The 26,544-nt window shown below is 39.1% G+C and overlaps 1 protein-coding gene and 1 long non-coding RNA gene across 2 annotated transcripts in view; one reads left to right on the top strand and one right to left on the bottom strand.

Moving 5' to 3' along the window:
- The window catches only part of LOC120775396, a 57,894-nt gene that overhangs the window by 28,345 nt on the left and 3,005 nt on the right, over positions 1-26,544 (bottom strand). The gene's annotated exons all lie outside the window — the stretch shown is intronic.
- On the top strand, positions 8,457-24,916 carry LOC120775395. Its single transcript, XM_040105555.1, is given in 2 exon segments — positions 8,457-8,516; positions 23,135-24,916. Coding segments are annotated over 2 exon segments (1,842 nt in total).

Raw genomic sequence — 26,544 nt, 5'->3', positions numbered from 1 at the left:
AATATTTATTACTATTCCAAAGAACATTCCTTGGCATTTATTTTGTGAAGATTATCGTTTCAATTGTTGGCATCGTTCAAGCATTTCGACTGTTAACTGGCGAATGACACGCGTGATCTTTTACTGCAAGGACTCAATCAAAGCGGGATTATCCACATAGACTTTAGACTTTACACATTTCCACACAATCGACCGGCCCAAAACGCACAATTTCTGTTCACCGAAGTGTTCTCTCAATAGATCCATTGAATGATGCGATGTGTGGGAAGTGGCGCCGTCTTGTTGAAACCAATTGTAGCCGAGATCGCGAGCTTCAATTTCATGCTTCCAACAGTCGGTTATCATTGTGCGATAACGGTCGCCATTGACATTCTCACCGGCATTATTTTTGACGAAATATAGACCGATGATTCCACGGGTGCACATATCACACCAAATCGTTGTTGTTTTTTTGATGCATTGCCATCTCTTGAATCTCTTCAGGTTGCTTTTCATCCCAAATGCGGTAATTGCTTGTTCACATACCCATTGAATCAAAAATAAACCTTATCGCTGAACAAAATTTCGCGCAAATTAGATAGATTTTCTTGAAACTCTTCAAGAGCCCACAGAACGAAGTAATATCGCTTGGAAAGGTCGAGCGGCTTCTTGACTTAGTAATAGTAGATTTCGGCGTCGTTCCATACTCAGTTCGAGTTGCTGCAAACGGTACCGAATTAACTCTCTAACCTCTACTTGGATCACCCGTTATTATTATTTTCAATATTAGAAATATGCTGAAAGGCAAAGTCATCTTCTGTTTTAGATAATTGTGATTCAGATTAATAAGAAAATTAAATCGCATTAGATTTGTACTGTCAAGTTCTTCTAGGTACGGCAACCATCGTGCAATCAAATTGAAGCCAACAACTTTAAATGTAATTTTTTCATACTATCCTGTTTTCAAAAAGACTTCCTCAGGTTCTAAAAATTATTTGTTCAACAATTTTATGGAAGAGAAAATGCTCAATATAATGTGAATTCTAAACGTTTTGAAACTTGATTCGACATGCTCGGTAATTACTTTACCAACGTGTATCAACGGAACACCTGATGAAACCGATTCATTTCATTGCATTCAAAAAGGTAACTTTTGAGGAGCATGTTAAATAGGCTCTAAAACTCAAACTACCCGAAAATATAGGTGCAGCAGCTCCTATCTTCGTATGAAAATTCTGAAGAATTTGAAAAATAAAAAATTTTAAATATTTTTATTTAATTTGGTTCTTCGCAATTTGACTACTTTTTTTATATAACATCAATTATGTGTCCACGGCAAAACGGACTACTTTTAAGGGGTTTTCTGTAAAGTGACACTTTGAGCTCGGCAATTGACCGATAATTGGTCTCGAATACTTTACTTTTCAAATAACCCTACAAAAAGCAGTTAAGGAAAGCGAAATATTTTTAATCGTTATATCCATAAATATTGATTTGATTCGATTTGCTTGAAAAAATAAGACATTTCATGGATCTCTCTTCCATCTTACTTAAAACTCTGGAAAGAGTGATTGAATGGTGCATAAGAAGGAGCACTCCGGGGGACCATTTATCAGGAGCGTAATATTCTTTTTGTAGAGGCAAGTCAGTGGAAGCTGCCCTGTGTGCTATCGTGTAATGGCTTGAGGAAGCCATTAGGGTTAAGAATTTTGCTGTTGGGACCTTCCTTGATATTGTAAGAGCTTTCAGTAACGTCCTGGCGGAAGCAGTCGTTGCTGCTCTGAACGGTCTTGCGGTTGAATCAATCCTCAAGCACCACATTTTCCGTATTCTGGGCAACAGAGTGAGTGAGACGAAATGGGGCACCGCACATGCTCGACGAAATGTGAGTAGTGCACAAATTGGAATTCACTCTCCTCTTCTATGGATCCTGGTTGTTAACGACCTGCTTAAAAAACTTGAGGATCGTGGATGCCAAATGATTGCCTATGCAGATGATGTAGCACTTTTGGTCAAGAGAAAATTCCTGAGCACCGTGTATGTGTTGATGTCCAGCCTCAGCGTTATAACAAATTGGACAGTCAGAATTGGTCTTGCCATCGACCCAAGTAAAACCGAGTTGTTTTTTAGAAGATATATAGTCAGGTTCCGGTGGCGCCGCCGCCGCAATTGGGAGACATCTATCTAGATTATAGAATTATATTGTATTTTGGTTTCCAAAACTGTATACACTGTAGATTTCTTGGGAATTTGGCCACTTAGGAACATTTTTGCCTAACCTATCCGTAATATTTATACATATTTCAATAGAAATTACGAAAACAAGTGAGCTCTTAAGCTCACCTATCTCACATGTAAAAAAATATAGCTATTTCCCACTTTGAATATTTTTTTACAATTTCAAATATTCTGTTACACCTCAAACTATGTTTTTTTGCAATTGTATGTATACATACATTATTAAGTAAATATTTTCCGTTGGGTTCGTTGCTTAAGTCTTTTGTTTCGTTTGCTTGTTTGTGGGTGACAAATCCATTAACTTTTATTACAAAACATTTTATCGACTTTTTTATTACAAATTTAAAGTGCACTCTTGTTTTTGCTATTAAGCAATTTGCTTAATAACACTTTATGCTTGATTAGTTGCTTGTTAACACTTTTCCTTTCTCTGCGCGCAATTGAGCATTAATAGTTTTATGACTGCGCTGCGTTCTTGGCTATTTTCCAACACTTACACAAGCCGATGTAAAGCATTTTGACCCACTTTTCATTGTGCACACATGTAGCTGTGTACACACACGATTCGTAAGTACATATTTATTTATTAGCGTCTGCATATATTAAAGGCCAATTAACACTTTTCACTTGAGAGCCATTGCGGCGCAACGGAATTTCTAAACTAAGCATTCAAATAATGCAGCAGTTGTTGTTGCCATTGTTGTTGGCGGCTGCACACGCGCACACAACGCATTGTTAATTATGATCAAACACCGAGTTATAAAGAAGATTTTCTATTTCACCGCTTCACACACACACCTGTGAGCGCTTGTCTCTGACGTGCACCCACCACACCACACCATAGAGATTTTCATATTTTTTACGACCGCCATCAGCATCACATACACTTTGTGGTTTTGTTGTTGATATTGGCAAAGTCTTTCATAGGCTTGCGCGCAGCAGCGCTTCCCACAAAGCATGCTCGCGCACCCGAACAAGAATTTTCGCGCGGCCACGAAGGCGGTCAGTTAGCCAGAGGTGAGTGATGTGTGTTGCGCCGCCAAGCAGCAGAAGCGCGGTTTGCGCATTTCTTTGCGCTTCTCGCATTGTGTGTTTGTATTACACGCTTAACGGTTGCTGTAGTTTGCTGAAAACGATCTCACTTTTTCGCCAGCATTCGCACATTCACACGCGTTTTCACTTTCAATAGAATTGTGTGTGCGCGCGCGAAATTGCTGCCTCTTATGCGCTACTTATATCACTTCTTTCCGCCATTTATCTCGTCAGCTTCGGTTGCTGGCGATTTTTTCGAATTATAGACCGCCATTCATCAGCGCTGTGTTATTGTAAGCAGACAATAGCCGATTTTTATTCAATCATCGGGGTATTAGTGCGCGTTAGTGGCGTGTTTTGCGCGGCAAGTGTGTGGCAAGTGTGCGTTAAGTGGGCGCGAATGTGTGTAATTTCTAACTGTTGTCTCGCTTGTTATTATTATTTTATGTTTTTTTTTGCTGCTGCTCTGAGGAAAGTGACTTTTGCACTTACACTTTTATTGCTGGAGCTTAAAATAGCTCGAACGAAATTTTGCGGTCAACATTTGCTTTTCTTGCCGGCTGTTTTGTATAAGATTTCTTATTTGTGGCTTGCAGTTTTGAAGTTTTGTCTAATTTTGTTTGATTTGCTAAGGCCTTAAGGGGTTTTTAATAGTTTTGGAATAAACAGATTTCTTCAGCGCGTTTACAAGTGTCTGGGAAAATTACTTTTTGATCGAATTTTGAGGAGTTTTGCCTGAAGCTATATAGAAAGCTGGTGTGAAACATTACTTTATATATATATATATATGTGTAAATGTATACACATATGTATTATGATTTTTAAGGGTGAAATTTTGAATTTTTTTTCATATTTAAGAGTCTATACCTTTGAAAATAACGTACTTAATTGTGAATTAATATTTCAAATAGTTCTTGAGTTACGGCCTATAGTTCAAGCAGTTATATCAGCTCGTCTTAAACGAGTTTTCCTCAAAACTACCCGGCTTTCCTATAGAGAAGATATGATTTCTAAATGTAGCTTCGGACATTTAAAATAAGTCATGAGATGTAATTTTTATCATTGTAGTCAGTAATATTTTGTTGTTGCAAAATTCGAGCATACATATGTACGTATTCTTAACATAATGTTCAAATGCCAATAAGATAATAAATTGATCGAAGTAATGAAAATATTGCTGCTACTCAGGCAAGTGTTGCTGAAGACCGCAATTTGTCGGTTCCAAGACGTTCCCAAGAATTCGGACTTTCTCAAACTACAATCTGGCGGATTTTGAGAAAGGTTTTGGGTTTCCATAACTGACCATTGGATTACCGTAAACGTCGTGAATTCGCTGATTTTGCTGGAACAACTTGAAAATGATAACGATTTTTTAAGAAAATCATCTTCTCCGATGGGACCATTTTTTTCTGAGAGGAGCGGTAAATAAACAAAACTGTCGATTCTGGTACAAAGAATATCTACAAATTATTCATGAACAACCGTTATATTCACCTAAATTGACAGTTTGGTGTGGTTTTTGGTCTGGTGTAATCACCGGTTCATACTTTTTTCGAAATGAAGCTGGTGATACTGTTAATCTCAATGAAGAGCGGTATAGATCGTTGATAACCAACTTTTTATGATCGCAATTGGAAAAAGTTAACTTGACAACATCTGGTTACAAAAAGGCGGCGCTAAGTGCCATACAGCACTTGCAACAACCGAATTATTGCGAGAAAAGTTTGGAGTTTCGATTATTTCAAGAAACTGTGACATTGAAGAGCCTCCAAGAAGTTGTGATTTAATACCAATTAGACTACTTCTTGTGAGGTTAGTTTAAGTCATTTTTCTTTAGTAATAAACCAGACTCTTTCAAGCCTTAGAAGTCAATATTTAAGGTCTTATTTATGACATACGACTTGATTTAGTGGAAACGTACTTGAAAGTTGGATTCATCCAATGCGTTCCTGAAAACGAAGACGTGAAGGGCAGGCATTTGAACGATATTTTATTTAGAAGAATGGTATCGACTGCACTTCACACAATTTTCTGATACGATCAAATATCGAGACTTGGCAGGTCGAAAACGATAAAATATTGGGTAGAATTAAAAATGTTTTAAAAGGCGCCATTTGGGCAAGTTTTGATTTTTTTATTACATTATGGACAAATTCATCTATAGAAGATTTTTTTCGTTGGAGAAGACCGGAATCACTGTAGCATTGTAGGACTTGTTTAGCGCCGTCAGAGATCTCGTGTAACTCCAAAAATATTTAATTTTTTCTTCCAAAAATTTTAAAGCAATTGTTATAGTAGTTTTTTTTCTTTTCTTTGTTTCCATAAATTGCCTTTGTTAAGCTGTCACATTTGGTGTGGGCCTCAGTTGTAAATGTGTCCTTCAACTTTTAAATTAAGTACTTTCCGCCAAGCGTAGTTGGTGGTAACTCCATATTGCTAATTCGCTGATTTTCTAACCACATTTTTCTTCTATTAATGAAGATGTTTACAAAACGTCAGTTACAGTAGTGCCTATCAAATGTTTATTGATGCTTTTTATCAAATAAAATCATGTTGTTGGGTATTTTTATTTTACTAAGCATTCAAGCGAAATCAGTCGCAAACAATACCACTAAATGGATACAATTTTTATCGGAGAAAACTCCTAAATTTTAATCAATTCAACATCCCGTTATTGATTTGAAGAAATTTTTTTTTTTACATAAGTCTACGAAAAGTACCAAGTTCCATAAAATATTTCAAGAATTAAACTCTCATCCAAATGTAATATTAAGTTTCTTAACTTGTAAAAACTTATACTCAATAAAGATCTTTCAATAGCCTTGTATTGAGAAGTTATCATCTGGAAGTTTTACTACTCAATAAGGAAAAATAAGGAAATTTATACGATATGAAGTCATATGTTTTTATGCTTACAAAGCCTAATTTAAAACTTTAATTACAGTTGCGTTGGTAGTCATTGTTGATAAGCATTTAGTCTTGCTTTGGGGAACGCTCAAGTCATAGAACAATTACTCCACACTCTTATTTATTTTGATCGCCAAAAAAAATAAGTTTTAAGCTATTTGGGAAAGATGTCGTTTTCTATGTTTTTCTCACAATTTATATCGAGTTTTCCTATATTAATTTTTTCTGAGTATACAACGCCTGTGACGCCTGTGGAGATATCAAGGAAAATTATTCTGGAGTCATTACTTACTGAACTAAACTGAATAGATAAGGAATAACATGGGCTTCCTCGGGTAAAAAAACAGCCTTTTTCCAACAGTTTTTTTCTCATATAAAAAATGAAATTTTATATGAATCTTAGAATGTTACAAGCATACACTTTTAAAAAGAAATTCTGAAATGTTTTGGAAACAAGAAAAAACGTTAACTTTGGCTGCATCGAAGCTAATATACCCTTCACATCTGCATTTCTTTTAGTAAGTATGTGTTTAGTTTGTATGGCAGCTATATGCTATAGTAATCCGATCTGGACAATTTCTTCAGAGATTACATTGTTGCCTTAGAAAATATTCTATATTTCGTGAATATATCTTGTCACATGCAAAAGTTTTCCATACCAACACTAGATTCCGATCATTCAATTTGTATGACAGCTATATGCTATAGTAAGCCGATCTGAACCACTTCTTCGGAGATTACATTATTATCTTAGAAAATAATCTGTGCCAACTTTTGTGAAGATACTTTGTCAAATGCGAAAGTTTTCCATACAAGAACTTGATTCCGATCGTTCAGTTTGTATGGCAGCTGTATGTTATAGTGGTCCCATATCGGCCGTTCCAACAAATGAGCTGCTTCTTGAATGACATTTGCAAAATTTCAAAACGATATCTTAAAAACTGAGGGACTGTTCGTATATATACAGACAGACAGACGGATATGGCTAAATCGACTCAGCTCAACAAACTGATCATTTATATATATACTTTATAGGGTCTCCGACGCTTCCTTGTGGGTGTTACAAACTTCTGGGCAAACTTAATATACCCTGTTCAGGGTATAAAAAATATTTTAAACTCGGCCATTGCGACGCTATTTCCCGTGAGCCCTCGGAAAAAAGATCGCCCGCGTTGGCAGGATGACTCATTACAAGATCAGCTAAAGTGAAAACTATGCGTTTTAGTTAAACCCTTAACTTAGAAGTTGGACGAAGGAAAAACAATAGAAAATTGGGTTTTTGGCAAACATTTTTACAAAAAAATAAAAATATCAGTGACAATTTTGCGAAATTTTTTGTTTTCAAATAGTTATCCTTAAGAATTATATCTCAAAGGCCTGTGTAAAATTTCATGAATATCGGTTACGTAGTTCTCGAGAAATTTTGCTAAAATTATAGTTTCGAGAAAAACGCGTTTAAAGACGGCGCACTTAGCTTAGCTAGCTTCGAGCGCAGAAGTTCTAAAGGCTGTATATCCGAAACTATTATTCAGATCAACTTGAAATTTATGACAATATTCTAGAAGTGTTGTAGATTTTAATAAAAAAATAAAAAATATTAATTTTTTGAAATTCGTAAGACCATGTAACCCCTTAAGGCATATGTCTACCATTCTATCTCCAGTTAAAAGAAGCTGTTAAAGCTACGTGTAGTCTACATTTTTTTAGAATTTCAGAAATAACGTTTGAAAATAACGCCTACACGAAAACATTGAAATTTATTGCTCCATTCTACACCAAACAAAGCGGATTATACTACAAATTCTCAGCAGCAGAAAAGTTTATGAGACAACCATAAAACGAACTGTCATAAACCTGTTGACCCAATCCTGCTGCTTTTCATTTGTAATCACTTTCATGTCGCTAATTTTTTCAAATTACAATAATATAGTTATAATCGCCGCATTATTGTCATTCATTTGCAACAACAACACTCCATTGAACGCCAATTAAAATGCTGGCTAATAATTTGTTCCCATAATTATGGGAAATAAAGATATCCATCGATGATTGCAAGCATTTTATTTATATTCTTTTACTTTCATTTTTCTTTCACAGTTTTTACGCTACAAACAGTATAACACCATAACAACGGCAACAACAAAGAGCAACATAAGCGTTAACAGACAATAAAAGCTATCATATATCGACGATAACCAACACCAACAGCAACAACAAAACAATAACTACGACACAACACAGTCACGTACGAAGCTAAAGGAAATCCCAAACAGTAGCAACACAACAAAAACGCCAACAAAATGAGAAAGATGCGGATCAAAAAGATTTTATTGACTGTTATGGTTTTCCTTTCACTGCAGGTAAGTGCGAAGCAAAAACAAAAACAAAATAACAAAAAATTGTAGCGTAAAAAGTATGCAGTAATCATATCCACCTTTGCTGGTCAGTCAGGCATGTGCAGTCAGTCAAGCGGATTGACATTCAATCAATCTAACTGTCAGCGCAGCTTTGAATCTAAGCGCTGGTCAGCCCATGTGTATGTGTATATGTATGTGTGTAGGTAGTTGATGCCGTTTGTGGTGTGAATAATATTGGTGAGCATGAAAAAGTATCGTATTGCCAAGTGATTGCTTTTATTGTCAAATTGTTAATTTTTTCGTGCATTTGTCATTTTACTACGCCTAGCGGTAAATGCATGTCAAAGCATCGGGCAGTGGGCTTGCCAACGTTCATTGTGAAAAGGTGAGTGTGTGAGAAAGCATTTTCGATGGGAAAATTTTTTGCTGAAAATTATTGCGCAGAGAGTTGGACTTACATTTGTGTTTAATTTTCATATTACAGCAATGTGACAGTTTTTAATTCGTTTATACAAACGTGGGAATAATAAGAGCTTAATAATTATTTTATATAACCATTTTAATGCATTTGTAGATATGTATTATTGTATTGTGTTATATAACGTAAAAGAGGTTATATTATATGTTAGTTTTTCTTACCAAATATGTAGAGAAATTTTTCGAAAAGGTTTGGTAACTGCTTTAGTCAGCAATTTGTAATAATAAAAAAGCCAAGGAAAAGTATTGAAGATAATATATCTGATCTGCGTCTAAGGCATCCGTTGAGTCCAATTTTCGATGACTCGTTTGGGCATTTCGACTGGTCACTGACGAATGACACGAGTGATGTTTTGCTCCAAGGCTAGAATTGAGGCGGGATTCCTCGCTTAGGCCTTAGACTTTACATATCCCCACAGAAAAAGGTCTAACGGTGTGATAACAGACGATCTTGGTGGCCAATCGACCGACCCAAAACGCTTTTGCTCACCAAAGTTTTCTCTCAATAAATTCATTGATTGATTCGATGTGTGAGAAGTTGCGTCGTCTTGTTGAAACCAAATATCGCTGAGATCACGGGCTTCAATATCAGGCAAGTCGGTTATGACGGTGTGATAACGGTCGCCATTGACGGTTCTCACCGGCATCATTTTTGAAGAAATATGTGCCGATGATTTCACCAGCCCACAAACCACACCAAACCGTTTTTTTTCTGGATGGATCTTAAATCTCTTCAGGTTGCTTTTCGTCCGAACTTTCTAAGATCCCATAGAGTGAAGCAATCTCGCTTGGGAAGATTAAGGGCTCAAAGAAAAATATTAATATTATATACTTTTATATTAATAAGGTTGCCCTGAAGCTATAATACCTTTCACAAATAAAAAAGTTTTCCATACTTGATTTTGATTGCTATATCCTATATAGACCCAATGTCGGTAGTTCCGATAAAAGAGTAGCTTTTTTGGGACAAAATGTTATGTGCAAAATTTCAGATCGAGATCTCGAAAATTGAGAGACTATTTCAATATATGCAGACGCACGAACATGGCCAAATCGACTCAACTCGTCACGCTGTTCATTTGTATATATGTATATTCTTTAGAGGATCTTCGATTTTCAACGCAGCCGTGTGCTAATTTGAATTTATAATTGGGATTTTTGGCTTATGTGATATTGTATCTCTAACTAATTTGCTCAACATAATTCTTCAGAAAGAATCTACCGATCTGGCAAAGACAAATTATGGGTTGTCAAAAAAGTCTTGAGGTATTTTTATTGATTTTTTTTATTGAAATTGAAATGAATTTTTGATGACTCATGCCCAGCTCTTGACCGATGCTACGGCTGCTACTAAGCCGATCTCTTTCTACCAATTCAGCGATTTTATCGCAATTTTCGACGACAGGCCTTCCGGAGCGTGGCGCATCTTCGACCACCTCTACACCAGAAAGAAAACGTTGAAACCATCGTTGTGCGGTGGAGATGGAAACTGTATCGGGTCCATAAACTGCACAAATTTTATTGGCGGCTTAAGATGCATTTTTTCCTTTATCGTAGTAGTACTGTAAAATATGCCGTATTTGGATGGATTTCAACTGAGTTTACTGCTTCCAGAAAAATAATGTACTTCAAAAACCAAAGAAATGGAAAACCATATTGACTGCTTGATAGATAGATTTAAGGGCCTTTTGGATAATGAGAATGTGATGCGACGATTGAAGCCCGAAGGTGAACTTGATCACTGACAGTGCCATTGAGGGCAGAAGCAAAAGTCAAAAGACAATTTCACCAGGATATTAAAGTGTATAAATAATACTATATTTAATATAATAAACTTCATGTATGAAGTAAATGTTTATTTCTCCCCCAAAAACTGTTTCTGGATTCGCCCTATCTTAAGTTACAACAACCAAATTCACCTTATTATAAGAGCACCTACTGACGGTGTGAAATTTATTCCCCATATAACAATACTGTTAACAACTTCTTAAAGCGCGATAAATCAATATCTAAATGATTTTGATGATATAACAGGGCTTTAATGGAGCCGAAGTCAAAATTGGAGTGAGGTCTAGAGACTCGTTAGTCCGATTTAAGCCGAATTTTGTACGTGTTATTGTTCTGATACTTTTATGTACAGTCGGGTCAATACTTCGCTTAGCCCCCATATACCGAATACAATATAAAGGTTTTCGAATTCCAGGGTGACTTTATACAGCATAAAGTATATCGACCAATATGTGAATTATCTTAATAAAATTGTAAATAAATTACAACGGTGCACATTTGTGCTTAGAATGAATTAATTGGGCTGACAACTCGCTGTGGCCTTACGTACCTGAAGGGACTCCTTGGCTTTGCAAGAGTATGAAATGTTCTGTTATACCCGAACTTATCACTTTCATACTGGTTTTTAATATATTTTTTCACCTTTCTATGATCTGCGGATATACATCTAACACACCAACTAACTTTTCAATAGTCAAACTCTGCAGCCTCTACAATTTTTCATAAAACCGGTTGAAATTAGGCATTTTTTTTTTAATATGGTGAGAAGGGAGAAAATAATTATTCATGATCTTCCTACTATTCCACGTGTGTACCCTATATTTGTTTACATCCTGAAACTGCATCGCTACCTTATAATTTTGAAACTCCAAACTCGTCCGCTTTAAGTCATTTACTGAATATTCAAAGTTCCAATTTTCGCAAAGAAATCAAGTCCAAACAAGCGTTCGTCGCTGCAGTGTCAAGAATTTTCTCCGTCTGTAATTTTTGAAGTTCATTATTATTACCAGATTTGCAAGTCGGGTTAATGCAGCCAATATACAGGTTATTTCTGCAAAATTGGCGCAATGAAAGCAGCCAAAACAACAAACAACCGAAAAAAACAACAAAAACAAATAAATTACAACCGAAAATTTGTGTCGAAGAGCAAGAGTGAAAAAATGCTGGAAAAGTGATGTCAATAAAAATTGATGAGAAATGCTCGTGCTTGCAGACAACAAAGCAACAACAAAGACGTAACAAAACGACAAAAATAAGCAACCAACAAATGATTTGCATATTCAAATGCAGGAAAAAGTGAAGCAGCGCAATGCAACCAGTTCGCGACCAGCGGCAGTCGCAGCAGCAGCGGCCCAACCGAACCACAGACAAGGCGACGGCGCGCTGGCGTCATTTGATGTCGTTAGCTCGGGCTGCTTTGGTTTGGTTTGGCGCGGTGTCTTCCTGCTGGTTTGGCAGTGGCAGTGGCAGTGGCAACTTGAATGCGAAAAACAACAAGATTGGCGATTTGTGTTTTTGTTGTTTTCGTCATTATGCTTTTAGCTGACAGACGGTTATGTGTGAGGAGATGACGATGGCGGTCTTCACAATGATGATGCCATTGCTGGTGATATTCATGATGATGATGATGACTCTGATGACTATAACGCCGGAATCCAGCTAGTCGCAGCCACAAAAATGCGGTGCGCTGCTGACCCCCAATGCGCAGCGCGGCAAAAGATAAAAATTGTGGATAAATGGCATGAATGTATATGTATGTAGAAAAAAGAAATGGAAATGCAAAAAATAGGAATGCAAAACGAGATAAAAACCGTCTGTGCATATTTAGCCTGAGCGCTGAGTGAGTAAGTACATTCCAGGCAGGTTAGCAAACCAGCGCAGCAGACGGCCAAGTGCCGAAAGTCAGTCATATCGAAGATGACACGCGGCAACGGCAACGGCCGCGGTTGCAGTGGTCTCTGTGGCATCACAAAACCAATGTGTGTGTGCGCGCCCAACGCGGATGTGTGTTTGTGTGTGTGGTATCCAGAATCGGGAGAAAGTGCATGAAAATGCGCCAAGAACGTGATACAATGATGCAGTACGGCGTGGCTAAGTGCGGTGCTTTCGTTGTGTGACAACTTGGCAGCCGCATAGCCGTGCAGCCTGCGAATATATACGCTTCTTTACTTCACGTATTAGCGCTTGAGACCTGCATCAACAGCAACTTCCAGCTACAACAATATGGCTGGCTAAGGAAAAGCGAAAATAATAATGACACTGCCCAGAGAATTCCGCAGCGCGCCGAGGTAAGCACACCAGGCACATATGTACGTATGTATGTGTGTGGATACTTGAGTCGAGTGGCGAGGTCAAAAGCCAGTCAACGCCGCAAAATATGCATCGGCAGCTGGCAGGGCTGGACAAATCAGCGTGGCAATGGAAAGGAAGAGTGCTTATTGATTGTTTGCTAGGCACGAGTGCTGTCTATGTACATGTGTGTGTGTGTGTTGCCTGTACCTTCAGCGCATCATTCGTGAGATTTTCGCTTTCAGCACGCTGCCGTTTAGCCTTCTGCTTGGTGCATGAATATGAAAAGTGAAATCTGCCTTAATTGCGATGAATCGACAGCAACAACAATAAAAGCGACAACACCAAAAACAACAAAAGCAATAACTGCAACAACATCAAAAGCAACAACAGCAAGCGCGACTATGTCAGCAGCGGCAGCAGGCTGCCGGTTCCTTTGGTCGTGTAAGGGCTTTTCGCCAACAGCAAGTAATGTAAGCTGCAGGTAAATGTCAAAATGTCTGATTTAACGGTTAAATACATCACGAATTCTGCACGCCACAACTCGTTGCTGTTGTTCCTCGTGCTGTCGCTCTGCGTTCAATTGTTGCAGTTCAAGCGGAATGAGTGCATTTCACATTTCAATGCGATGTTACGCTTGATAAGCGCATCAAGGCGCTGGCGTATGAGTGACATTGGTGGAAAGCAGCAACATTTCGCTGCATCACAATATGGTCACTGCGTTGGTGTGTGGGAAATTGTGTGCAGATTTTTTTTATTATTTTTTTTTTAGTTTAGCAGAAAGGTTGAACACCAGTTCACTTCTTTTAAAATGTAAAAATGTTTATGCAGATATTTATAGGAGTAAGTGTCTTGAAGTGGCCCAGGAAACGTGCTGTTTCGACGGGGTCGGACCATGAGGAGAGGGATGTCATGTGTGTAGGGTTAGCTTGCATGCAAAGAGGTGGTTAGGGTCATGTGGTGACTCGTCGTGTGCTGGATGTATTTGATATTGTCGGGGTTGATTCCGGATAAGTAGGAGTTTAACCTGCGACAGTATCCAGAACGAAGCTGCGCAAGGGTCATTCTCGATTCTCGCGGCAACTCAAGCTCGTCGTCTGCAATGGGTGGTGGTTTGATTCCAAGTACGACATTCACTGAAAGTCGGTGAAGGTGTTTATGGATCCACTGTGAGTGGCGGTTAGTGCATGTCTGAAGTTAGTTGCGTTCGAAGTCTGGTCGGCGGATTGTCTTATGTCGTCGATGTAGTTGAGGAAAGACCTCACCATGCTCCTAGGAGGCGGTTCCGCTTCAAGCAGGTGACTAGAGGGTTGATTTCTACGAAAACGCCCTGGAAGAAACTGTGTGGAGATGAGTTCATTATGATCTTTAAGTGGAAGTATACAGCCTTCACTATGTAGATGTTTGATAGGAGATATCAAGAGGCATCCCGTTATAGTTGGGAGTGCAGTGTTCTGGTATGTGAGAATCTGCCTCGTCTGTACTTCACTGTATTCAGGCGACCATATTAGTGCATTAAGGACCAGGCGGCCTATTGCCTAGTATGTTGCCAAAAACGTTTCTTTGTCTTTTCCCCATGTGCTGCTGGCTAGCAACATGAGAATTTTGTTGCGGAATGGGTTATTGACAGTCGGAATGTTAACGCCAACGACTGCAATATTAAGATCAAATTTGTACTTCTTCGTCCACTTTGTGAATATGGTGAATATGATCGCTGGGGAGTTAGGTTCCGTACAGCATGACAGCTAAAAAGATCGGTCTCCACTTCGGTTAGGTTATCTCATTATTTATCGATTAGTAGCGGAAGTATTGAGGGACTCTCCCACCGAACCATTTGATTTAACATCACTTCGTCGGAGTAATAAAACATTTAATATAGAGTACGGACTCAGTATTATATATGTTTCAGTTTTGTAATGATTTAGGCTGAAGCATTGCTGATCGTTTTACAATTCAAAGTAAACTGACCAATAAGTGTCGTCACTTTTCCCCGCAAAATTACCACCGAAAGTAGTTTTTTAGTTCTTCCATTCTACTTAAAAAGCAAAAAAAGAATACATATTCAGAGTCTTCTGGGCACTCTGCGCACGTCAGACAGTTCGGACAAATGTCATCACGGAATCTCTACAAGGATGTAGCTACTAAGGCACCCGTGTTTACTTTGGGTCAGGTGGTGATGCAGGTCTCCATATCCTTAGTCTATCCACCAATGGATGTACGGTATCAATATGTGGATCCAAGGATCTTTGGTTGAGGTTTGCCACTGTTGCAGCTACATTGTTTCAGCTTTTTATTTTCTCTGCTCTTTTGACTTTTGTAGACGGATATTATGGCGGTAGCAAACCTCAACAAAAGGACGGTGTCGCGCGAATTCAACACCCTGGATATCTATGAGCATCATACCGACCACAACTTCAGCAGCTACTCCCAGATACTTTAGTTGTGGCTGTCGACATAAAATGTACTGAAGAGTTTCTGCTAATAGCCACTGGTAAGGCTTAAGGGCGGAATCAATTTATATCTCTCTGTTGTGTTACCAGTCATGGGAATATACTTGTAAGTATATGAACTGCTTGAGAAAGTGTACAAATACATTAGTGCTAAAAGTCGAGCCTTTAGTCCATTAATTTCATCCAAACCCAATGATATATGGGGCATTTTAGCCTCCATAACTGGATCGAGATTTCCTTTTCCGCACAAACGCAATCACACGCACACATTAACATACGTACACGCATACATAGACACAAAGTGCGATAGCAATCATTTCCCTGAAATCAGGCAACTAACTGAGAAAAGTAAACAACTTTCACCGTCACAAATAAAATCAATGATGGACACAGCCGAAAATGTGTACGAAGCCACAAGGCGGATAGAAAACGAAACCACAAACATGCCAATATACTACATTGTACGAGCATAAGCGACATTTTGGGCAACGTACTCCACCAGCACCACCACCACCAGTACTAGCAGCGCCAGCAGACGTCTTCGACGCAGCGAATTCCTCATTTCTCATTGAGATTGCAATCCTGCCGCAAAGGCGCTTGAATTTTCTGTGGAAAAAAGTAGAAATAAAAAAATTAAAGAGAAATAGCGCGAAAAAGCGGCGCTGTCTGCGAGCGTTTGCGAAGGTGAAAAGCGGCCATGGCGAACAGGTTCGCCCAAAGCGATTCTAAAATGCCAAATTTATATGTTAAATGCCGTTGCGGTGCGTCGATCATTCATTGGCGACTTTACTACTGTTTTGCTTTCTACGCGTCTTGTTTTTTTTCGCGCGCGCACAGCCTTTCTACAATGATTTGTGCGTTTTTACCGCATTGGCAGCTTGTACTGACCGGCATATGCTTTTACGCATGCGCTTAGGTATCTCACTAGCTCATATATATGTGTGTAACGCATCCGCGTACGTGGCGACACTCTTTGCCGCGCCGACAGCCAACGGCACCAATGCATAATATTACGCGCACAGCGCCGCCGAGTAAGCTGTTAAGGCAATAGCCAGCTTTTTTTTTGCCCAACAAGCTGAAATCGCCTGCTGGTCGTCGATGGCAACAATAACAGAAAAAGGCAATTGCCCCATTTCAGCATGCCGGGAGCAACATGCAGCATTTTGTTGTTGTACGCGCACGCAATGAACGCAGACGCACATGCTTCCCAACGCGCCGCCGAACCATTCAGAACTCCAATCAGCAAATGGGCAGTCTGCGTGGCGCACCAGCTTCACGCCACGCGCCGTCAAGCGCCTTGACTTTCGGTGCAAAAATCACTATGTTTGCATTTTTCCATTTCGGCGGTTCATCTCTTTTAACGCTTTTGTTTTTGTTTTTGTATATGGGCGAATTTGTGTGTGGCGGCGAACAGGTTGCAAATAGGCCGTTTCCTTGTCGACTGCGGCGCGCCGTCAGTGCCGCGGGTGCGCGCGTGTGGTGTGGCATTTCGTTTTCATTACAATTCGATTGATTTTTGTTGTTTCTGTTGTTGCAGGCGCTTTTATTCTCATGGTTCACTTGGTAGCGTTGTTCGTTATTGCCGCGTTGCCGTTCGACTACTTTGCACTCGACGTGTACTTAGTTGTGTTATTGTTGCTGTTGTTGTTTTTGCTTTCATTCAATTTGATTTGCCGCGCGTTTTCGCCGAAATCATCATTGAATTGTAGTTAATTAACATTTTTGTAGAGTCGTTAAAAGTGATAAAAGCGTAATACTTGTGCGCTTGCGCACACACTCACTCACATACATATATATATATATGTATATATATACGTAGTTGTTGTTAGTGTGTTAATGGCAACAAGGTGCTCAACTGAACTGGAAACGAAATTTTTGCTCATTCAATTAAAAATGCGAAACTATTTTTCTTCTTCTTCGCCGCTCTTCTTATCCCGCTACGGTCGGCCCAACTTGGCCGCGCTTCTTGACTTTCGTTTGCCGAAACTAGGTCGATTTCTTGCTTGACGATAATTTTTCTCCGCGACTTGTTTGTAATTACAGTTCGTTTTCGCATTACCGAAAAATAATAAGAAACACACAAAACACTAAAATATACAGTTAACTATTTGGTTAGGCTGTCATGAGTTTCTACCGAATTGGAAAATTATCATTTTGTTGTTGTTGAAGTTGAACTTTAATTTGCATTCTCTATTTGATTTTGCGAAGGTTAATCACCTGTTGTTGTTGTAATCGCTATTGCATATTAACTTGATTAATGACTTTGGCAAGTCAAAGGTAATCATCGAGTGAACTGAACTGAGAACACGGTTGTTGGCGAAAAGAAAAAAAAAAACAACAGCAAACCAAATGAGGAAATTTTGGGTGAATATGTCTTGTGGAGTCAAACAAATGATATTACGAATTTAAAGCCTGAGCTCATGAATGACTGCATAGCGCTTAGCTAGAGAGAAATAAATAGTTAAAAATATATATTAGGTTGAGTGGTCGATCCTAAGAGGGATCACACTTGAACAGCTTAGAGCGCCAATCCGTTGTGTTACCTAAAACTCTTATACAGTAGAACAAACCACTATACAAATACACAAACCGCAATGTCCCCTGGTTCGCTGTTTCAAGCTCAGTATTGCAAAGGCCGGACAATGGCGGAAAAAGTTCCTGGATGTTTCCACCTTGCCTTTGATAAGGCTCAAATGATGGTGGTCCAATAAAACCAACACCGTATGTGGAAAATGTGGTTAAAGGTTCGCCTAACGGCACTCAAGCATCTGATGGTATGAAATACCCGCCTTCGGAAAGCGCAATAGATGTATCATCTCGTTCGATCCCAGGTCAGGACAGTCAGAGTAGCAATAGTAGTTCACAGCCGTCGTCACAGCCAGAGCAATTCTAATCGCCGCATCCATCAGCACATTTGCCTTCACCGGCAGGTGGTGGTTTACCGCCTGGAATACATCCCCCAAATTTGATATCACCCTACGGACCCCCAACTCATGGGCAGTTGAATACTGGTCTGTCACCTAGTGCATCTGGTCCGCCACAACCTAGACCAATGCATTTTGCACATGAATGCCTTTTGGATAGTGTCCAGTAAGAGTACCTAATATTGCGGAAAGATGGATTTTGCAGTTGCACAAGACTGGGGTTTCTGCAAATGCCTGCTAAGGGCATGTGCAATCCATTGGTACAGAGCTAGAACGCAAGTTGCCAATGGAGGTCAAAGTTTTTTACACGAGGGCTTCAAAAGTTGAAAGAAATCGAAGATGAGGAACTGAAAGCTTTGCACAATGAAAATTGTTGCCAAATACAAGAAGAGCACGGAGAATCTTTAGTCGGTTATTTCAAAACTCTTAAAAGCAGCCGGATCATTCAAAACCAAGGAATTTGGTTCATATGACAACCAAAGAGTATTTCAAAAAAGAAGGATGACTACTCTTCATGGACCTAGAACTCCATTCGGTATCGCAAAGGATCAAAACTCTATGCGTGGCTCATTGGCCTACCAGACTAACCTAACCTAACCTAAGCTAACTTATGCACGGAATTTGACTGAAGTTGAAAAACGGGTTCATTGCGAAAATCCTATGTGCACAAATTCTATGTGACACGTGCCCAACCAGAAAAACGCCAAAGTTATACTCAATTTTTGGCGGGATCATAACCACATGTTGTTTTATGATCTTTAAAAATTGGCTGGAAACATTTATGGGAAAGTCTATCAACAATAACTACTCAAAATGAAGCAAGCGATTACCGAAAAGTGCGACACGAGGCAATAATATTCCATAGTAAAAACGCTCGGCCTCATATTGCACAACCGATTAAAAACTATTTGGAAAACAGCGGCTGGGAAACCCAAAACTTCCCCTTTATTAAATATAGAATATTCACATCAGAACAGAACCCTCGCAGTTCTTTAAGATAGAATCCACACAATGCCAGAAATTTGGAAAGATTGTATAGCTGCAGTTGAGTAATACTATTACCGCGTAAACGGTGTCAACGCCAATAAGGAAGGTGAAGAAGACTTGCTAATTACCAAATCGATTGGATCTGCACATAAGACATCGACGTCGACGTATACACGTCAGTATTTATGCCGTCACGAGCTCGTTCTATATAAATATGATTGACAAAGGTCTAGTGAGTTTTCGGCACTAATTGCTTCGATTGTGAATCAATCACAAAATCTAATCTAATCTAACCTACAAACCAACTACAACCGCCATTATCGATTTGAAATAATAATCACCTCTCCTTCTTATGTCCGCCACCAAGTCAAGTTGTGACCTACATGTTGCTAAAATTTCAAGTACTTTGCGCATTTCAGGTACCTAAAGCTAACCTCTAACAGTTCCGTTTTCATTTGTCATTGAGGAAAGTGCATATGCGTCTGTTTTTGCAATATTTGCAGTGCGTATTTGCACAAGTGTTAGTAGCACAAGTATGCATGTAGCTCGTAGCTGTCATTGTCAAAGTTGTCTGCTGTATTTTTTATTGTCAATAGAAAGCACTCAACAATACAGCAACAACACTTCGACAAACTATCTAATTTTCCATCGAACACTCACTGCCAAAACCCAATAAGCCTAGTACCGACCATTCGGCAACAAATGAATGTGTACAGCGTCGCGTTTATGTGCGATGCGCGAGTGATGCGTTGATGTCGTGTTCAACGCGCATGCGTAAAGAAATTCATATATATGTATATATATGTATGTAATTGAAGTGTAAGTGTGGGTCTGTTTGATTTTCGAAGTAAACAAGCTGCTAACGGTATAAGTGTTCGACTGCTGGCACAGCAGTCATTCATGTAAAACGGCGCTTTTCCCTGTTGGCAATGTATGTCAATGTGTTGGTGAGCAAATGCACTTGTGCACGCATGCGCCGGTATAGAAATCTATAACATGATGGCTCCGGTAGTTTATACCGCTGGTCTGCGCATTTTACTTACACGCCTGCCACAGTGCCGGCATCTTCCGTGATGCTCCTTTTGTGGACATATAAGAGTATATGTACATATATTTTTTTGATTAATTTTTATACCCTGAACGGGGGAAGAAAGAGGAATAAACCATAGGAGACATCATAAAATAGATATTAATGATCAGCGCGACGGTCGGGGTCTATTTAGCAATGTAAAGACATTCAGTCTCTTCAGCTAAATAGTCGATCAGTTTTTGAGTTGTCAATTTGAAAATTTTCACATGTCCCTTTCTCTCCGAGGAACTGTTCATTTGCCAGAACCGTCGATATCGGACCCCTAAAACATATAGCTGTCATATAAACTGATCGATCAAATTCAAGGCCTTGTATGGACAACTGTTTTATTTATCGAGATATTTTCGCGATATTTGACGCAGATTATTTTCTAATACAATGCTATAATTTCCGAATAATTTGTACAGATCCGATTACTATAGCGTATAGTTGTCATACAAACGGAACGAGCGGAATCAGGTTCTTCTATGGAAAACTTTTTCATTTGACAAGATATATTCATACAATTTGCCACGGATTATTGGACAAGACAATGGAATAATCTTGGAAGAAATTGTTCAGATCTAACGACCATAACGTAAAGCTGCCATACAAACTGACTGATCAAAATCCAGTTCTTTTAAGGAAACTTTTATATTTTTAAGCGGTATTGTAGCATCGATGCAAGCGAAGTTAATGTTTTTTCTTTCATTTTTCTATAAAAGTGCCGCAGCTTCGTACCTTATATGGTTCGGTGATATTTTAGTTGCTAAATAAATACATGCAAACATACTCATATTGTTATAAATGCATTTCTCTAACTACATGCATACATATATACCACATAAGTATATGTTGCATGCAATCGTCGGTGGTGGTTGTTGATGATGATGGATTGCTGCTCATCAGCAATAACCAACAATAACCGACGATATCATCAACTGGTTTGTCTTGCTGATGAATTGTCACCATTAAAGCCGAAGAAATTCTACCAACAACTTTGCGTCTAGGAAAATCGTCAAGTCCATGGCCAATAAAAGAAAATGCACAGCAAAAGCTAGACAAAAAGAAAGCAAAACCTTAAAAAGTGTGCAGCCAAGCCAGAAATAGATTTGCACAGAAAGCCATAGCTGTAAATGCCTAGATATGTACATATGTATAATATATGCGCAAATGGCTTCGTGGCACGTTTTTTATCTAAAAATATCACCAACCACTGACACGTTTTCTAGCCTTGAACTCATTCTACCGCTTGTCCCGTTATGGCACTGTTTCAGTGGCATTGGTGCGTCTTCTAAGAACAGGTGTCATCATCGTTTGCTGGTAGTGATTGTGTTGGAAAAAGCGAAATTGGTGCACTTTTTCCTTGCTTGTCACACATATGAAGTACTCCCGTTAATTGACACTACATTTTTGCTTCGTAGTATGTGATTGGAGCAACCCATTATGGTCTTATGCAATTAGGTGCATCTTCAGTGAATACGCGCACTTGGTAATTGGAACATTAGAAATCCGTTGAAGCTTTGCGGATCTCTTGATTGTGAATGCTTTCGCATATTTATGGCTGATTGGTCTGATTTGACATTGACAAGTTCTATATGTAGGAATTGATGTAAATAGAGAGACAAAACCGATATGGCAAGCGGATAATTGATCTATTGGTATTTTGTGTTAAATCGTATGTGGTTTACATGCTCGGCTAGTTGCGAGTAGTAAGTCCCAAAGGTCCAAAACTGTATTGAGATTTCAACGCGCTTTTGAGATCTTCTTCAAAATAATACTGAACAAGTGGCTGGTATCGAGATCGCTTGAAATTGGAGACCGTGGGTACAAAAACCTTCAGTGAAAGGTTTCACACTCAGCTGTTTGTTATTGAATATCGGAAACGGTCCTGGTCGTATGTAGGATGAGTGTACACGTCTATGCACTATTATTTAAGTATATATTCATCGCAGACTTTCAAGTGATACCGCCTTTTCCCAAACAACATTAAAAATAATCAGTGGGCTCTCTCTTCTTCAGTCCTAAGTGGTTGAATTAACTTAACGCAAGTGTAAGTCGAACACTTTTTCCACTGTTTCTTTGATTCAATCCAACTTCAGACGTCGAATGCCTCTACTAATGGTTTTATAAACCAGCTGACTCTTTGTGGTACCAAAGGGTAAAGATTTGTACAACATAACGTCGAGGACTGGATGGACCAAGTATCCTCTGGGTAACCAAAAAGCATCCATTTGAAGGCAAGCTAAAGTGAGAAGACAAAAATCCGTCCCCAGGGTTGTGCGCTGGGTCTGGGACCGGCCACGTAAAAAAGCAGAAGTGTTCCAGAAAGAAATCAAGGCTAAAAGCACAAAAATAAAAGTCAGAGCTCATCTACTTTAATGACCGAATAATGCACCTTGGGACTTTTTCCTCGCTCTCTCTATATAGTGGAGTATAAGACACCGTTGAAACTGTCGAAAGACTTAGCCACTAAATATAAATTAATATTATTTTTGAAACCTTAAACTATATAACCCTTATAAGCATTGAAGCTACAAACATATAAATCGATATATAATTTTTTCTAAATAAACAAACTACAAAGTCTTCAAATAATCATATAACTGTTGTATTTTATTACTTGGCACATTGCAGATCACGCTTGCAGATGATGTGGACGTAGTCAAAGCCATCACTGGCACAGAGGAGATTTCCGAGCATGACAACGAGGTCGATCAGGTGGCGCTGGAATCGGAATCGGAGCCACAGCAACCACCAAAGGTGTTATATCAGCACAACATTCAACAACAACAACCAGGGCCAGGACCAGCACGTAGTAAGTTCGATCATCTCAGTAAAAAAAAGTATTGAAATATTTTTCTAATTGCGACTTTAGGCAATCATCAAAGCATTCCACTCAGCCTGGGACAACCTTTCGGTCCACCACCACCACCCGCACAGTTGGCTTATCAAGGCCCACCGCCGCCATTACCACCACAACGGCCGCCACCACAGCAAGTGCACGCACAACAAGTGCTGCCCGATTTGAGCGTTGGCGCCTCAAGCAATAACGAGATCTGGTCGTCGCCGGTGCAGGACATGCCGAAAATAATCTCACTGGATGTAAAGTGCGAGAAGAATGGAATGAAAGTATTTGTGAAATTCGATAAACCATTCTATGGTATTGTCTTTTCGAAAGGACACTATAGTAATATGAATTGCGTGCATTTGCCATCGGGACTGGGACGCACTTCGGCCACTTTCGATATCGGGCTGCATGAGTGTGGTACATCGGGCAATACTGAGAATGGTTTGTATGGTTATGGACATGAATCTGGTTCGGGCACCTACTTTGAGAATATTATTGTCATACAATACGATCCGCAAGTGCAGGAGGTGTGGGATCAAGCGCGTAAGCTGCGTTGCACATGGCACGATCAGTATGAGAAAAGCGTGACATTCCGGCCATTCCCCGTGGATATGTTAGATGTGGTACGCGCAGACTTTGCTGGCGATAATGTAGGTTGTTGGATGCAGATTCAAGTGGGTAAAGGCCCGTGGGCCTCAGAGGTCTCAGGATTGGTGAAGATCGGACAAACTATGACAATGGTGTTGGCTATCAAGGATGATGATTCCAAATTCGATATGCTTGTGCGCAATTGTGTGGCGCACGATGGCAAACGTGCACCCATACAATTGGTCGATCAACGTGGTTGTGTCACTCGTCCGAAATTAATGTCCCGCTTTACGAAAATTAAGAATTTCGGCGCATCAGCGTCGGTGCTCTCCTATGCACACTTCCAAGCATTCAAATTCCCCGACTCCATGGAGGTACACTTCCAGTGCACAATACAAATCTGTCGTTACCAATGTCCCGACCAGTGTTCTGACCCCAATCTACAAGAGGTGCATCATCTGCAAGTCGGACCAGAGTCACAATATGGCCCACCGCCACCACAATTGCACGTCGACACTTATCATGTGAGCAGCGGCATCGGCAAGCGGCGTGACGAGCGACGTGTACAACGTCGTACACGTGCTGTCGATTCCGAACCGGAAGTAGGTCTCAATCGTATCATTAAAGTCGTTTCTTCGGGTGATCTCACCTTTGCCATTGACGATCAGGCGAATGGCACAACCGTTGCCGCGCCCCAAACCATGGTCTTCCCAGCACGCGAAGATGGTCTAATTTGTATGACAACGCCTGGTTTTGCGATCACTTTGATTATACTGCTTGGTATACTCGTAACCTCCTGTCTCATATCAGCTGTACTCTATATACGTTTGCGGCCGTTCTCATCCTTTGCTCATTCGGAGAAAGAGCGTGCAGTGGCTTATACGAATCCGCAATTAGCTGGTGCTATGCCCGTCATACAAATACCAGGACCTCCAAGTATCAGTCAGGGTACTCTGACTAAGACACGAACGCATACATGAACTACGAATAGTGAAAAAACAAGCGAACACAACGAAATACGATTTGGACTCGGCATAACGAGGCGTCTTTATCACACACATACAAATACTAATGCGCGCGAAGAGCATAGCTATATTTAGATCCGATCCGATGCGAACTGATTGTGCGCTGCATCGATTGGACTACAAACCACACATTCACGACAGTCTTCTTTCGTTTGCAAATGCCTCTGTGGCAGATTGTTAGTTGAGTTATGCAATTGGGGTCTTCGGACTACAGCACATAAGACATAGGGTAATGTAATTTTAGTTCTTAACAATATCATATTTATTTTTCATCGTTTTTACAAAGTTTAATGGAATTATTCGACGGTTCTAAAGTAATGAATCAGAATATTTGTTGTTAAAATTGATAATTTTTCGACGAGCCTTTCGAGTCTGTTTGGGCCCTCTGTATTGGTGGCAGTCTAGTGCGTACAATTTTAGTTTTTTTTATAAGAAATATAGAAGTGACGCTTAGTTTTTAGGTATTCTTAAGTAATTTATTGAGTTGAAGAACATAAAGATGTGTACTATAAAACAAAATCCGGTGCTAAGCCATATTCAAAGTTCAAATGCATCCAAGCGACCTTTGTACAAAGGCTATATTGATTCGTAATACGCCAAGCTTATGCTCTATAGTAATTCTATCTATAGATTACTAATAGAATAAATGCTAAATATGTATATTCCAAATTACGGTCTATTGTCAGAATAGTAATTCAGCGCAACTAACGTTAATTCTAATGAAATTAGCAAGACACTTCCACATGTATAGACAAATTCAGAGTCTTAAAAATTATTCAGCGCATGTGAAATATACTAAGGTGTGAGTTCAGCTAATGATTTTTCTATTCAGCTCTTTTAAATCTGATTCAGCTTACTTAATCATTATAAGCCAAGCTGTATGTTAGTTATCAGTATGGTGTATGTGTTCAAAATTACAGTCAATTCTTAGAATAGTTACTAAGCGCTGCTACCGTTAATTTAACGAATTCAGCAAGACATTACCACATATATATACAAATTCAGCGCCTTAAGATGTATTCAACGCACATTAAATATGCAAAGTTGTAAATTCAGCTACACTGTTTTTTTATTTATCACTGTTAAACCGAATTCAGCTAAATACTTACTTACTAAATAATGCAAATATTCCTTAAGTTAGTTTAGCTTGAGTTTTCTGTCATTCAGCGCATATACAGTTAAATAAAATAATTTTTTTATTAATTTACATTACTAAAACCACATTCAGCCAAAAAGTTTTGCATAAGGTTTTGCTGTAGCAAATTCAGCACATATTTCAACTACTCAGACTACAATTGTTAATTGAAATAGTTTTCTTTTGGTTACTTTTCAAGTTATGTTTTAGAAATGGGTTAGTTTTGCTTAATTCAGCTATTCAGCTCAGCAATAAATATAAAAATGTTATATATATTTATATTTTTTAATGTACTGCTAGAAATATGAGCATAATATGTGCAAAAAATTGTTTCAGCTAAATGCTTTTAGTTTACTTTGCTTTATTCAGCACTCTTCGTTAACAGTAAAATCAAATAATATTACATAATTTCTGCTTTGTACTTGGTACTCGTACAACATCATTTACC

Source organism: Bactrocera tryoni, chromosome 4, assembly GCF_016617805.1.
Source record: "Bactrocera tryoni isolate S06 chromosome 4, CSIRO_BtryS06_freeze2, whole genome shotgun sequence".
Lineage (NCBI taxonomy): Eukaryota > Metazoa > Arthropoda > Insecta > Diptera > Tephritidae > Bactrocera > Bactrocera tryoni.
The sequence above is the reverse complement of the archived record's forward strand: the minus strand, read 5'-3'. Positions and strand labels throughout refer to the sequence as shown.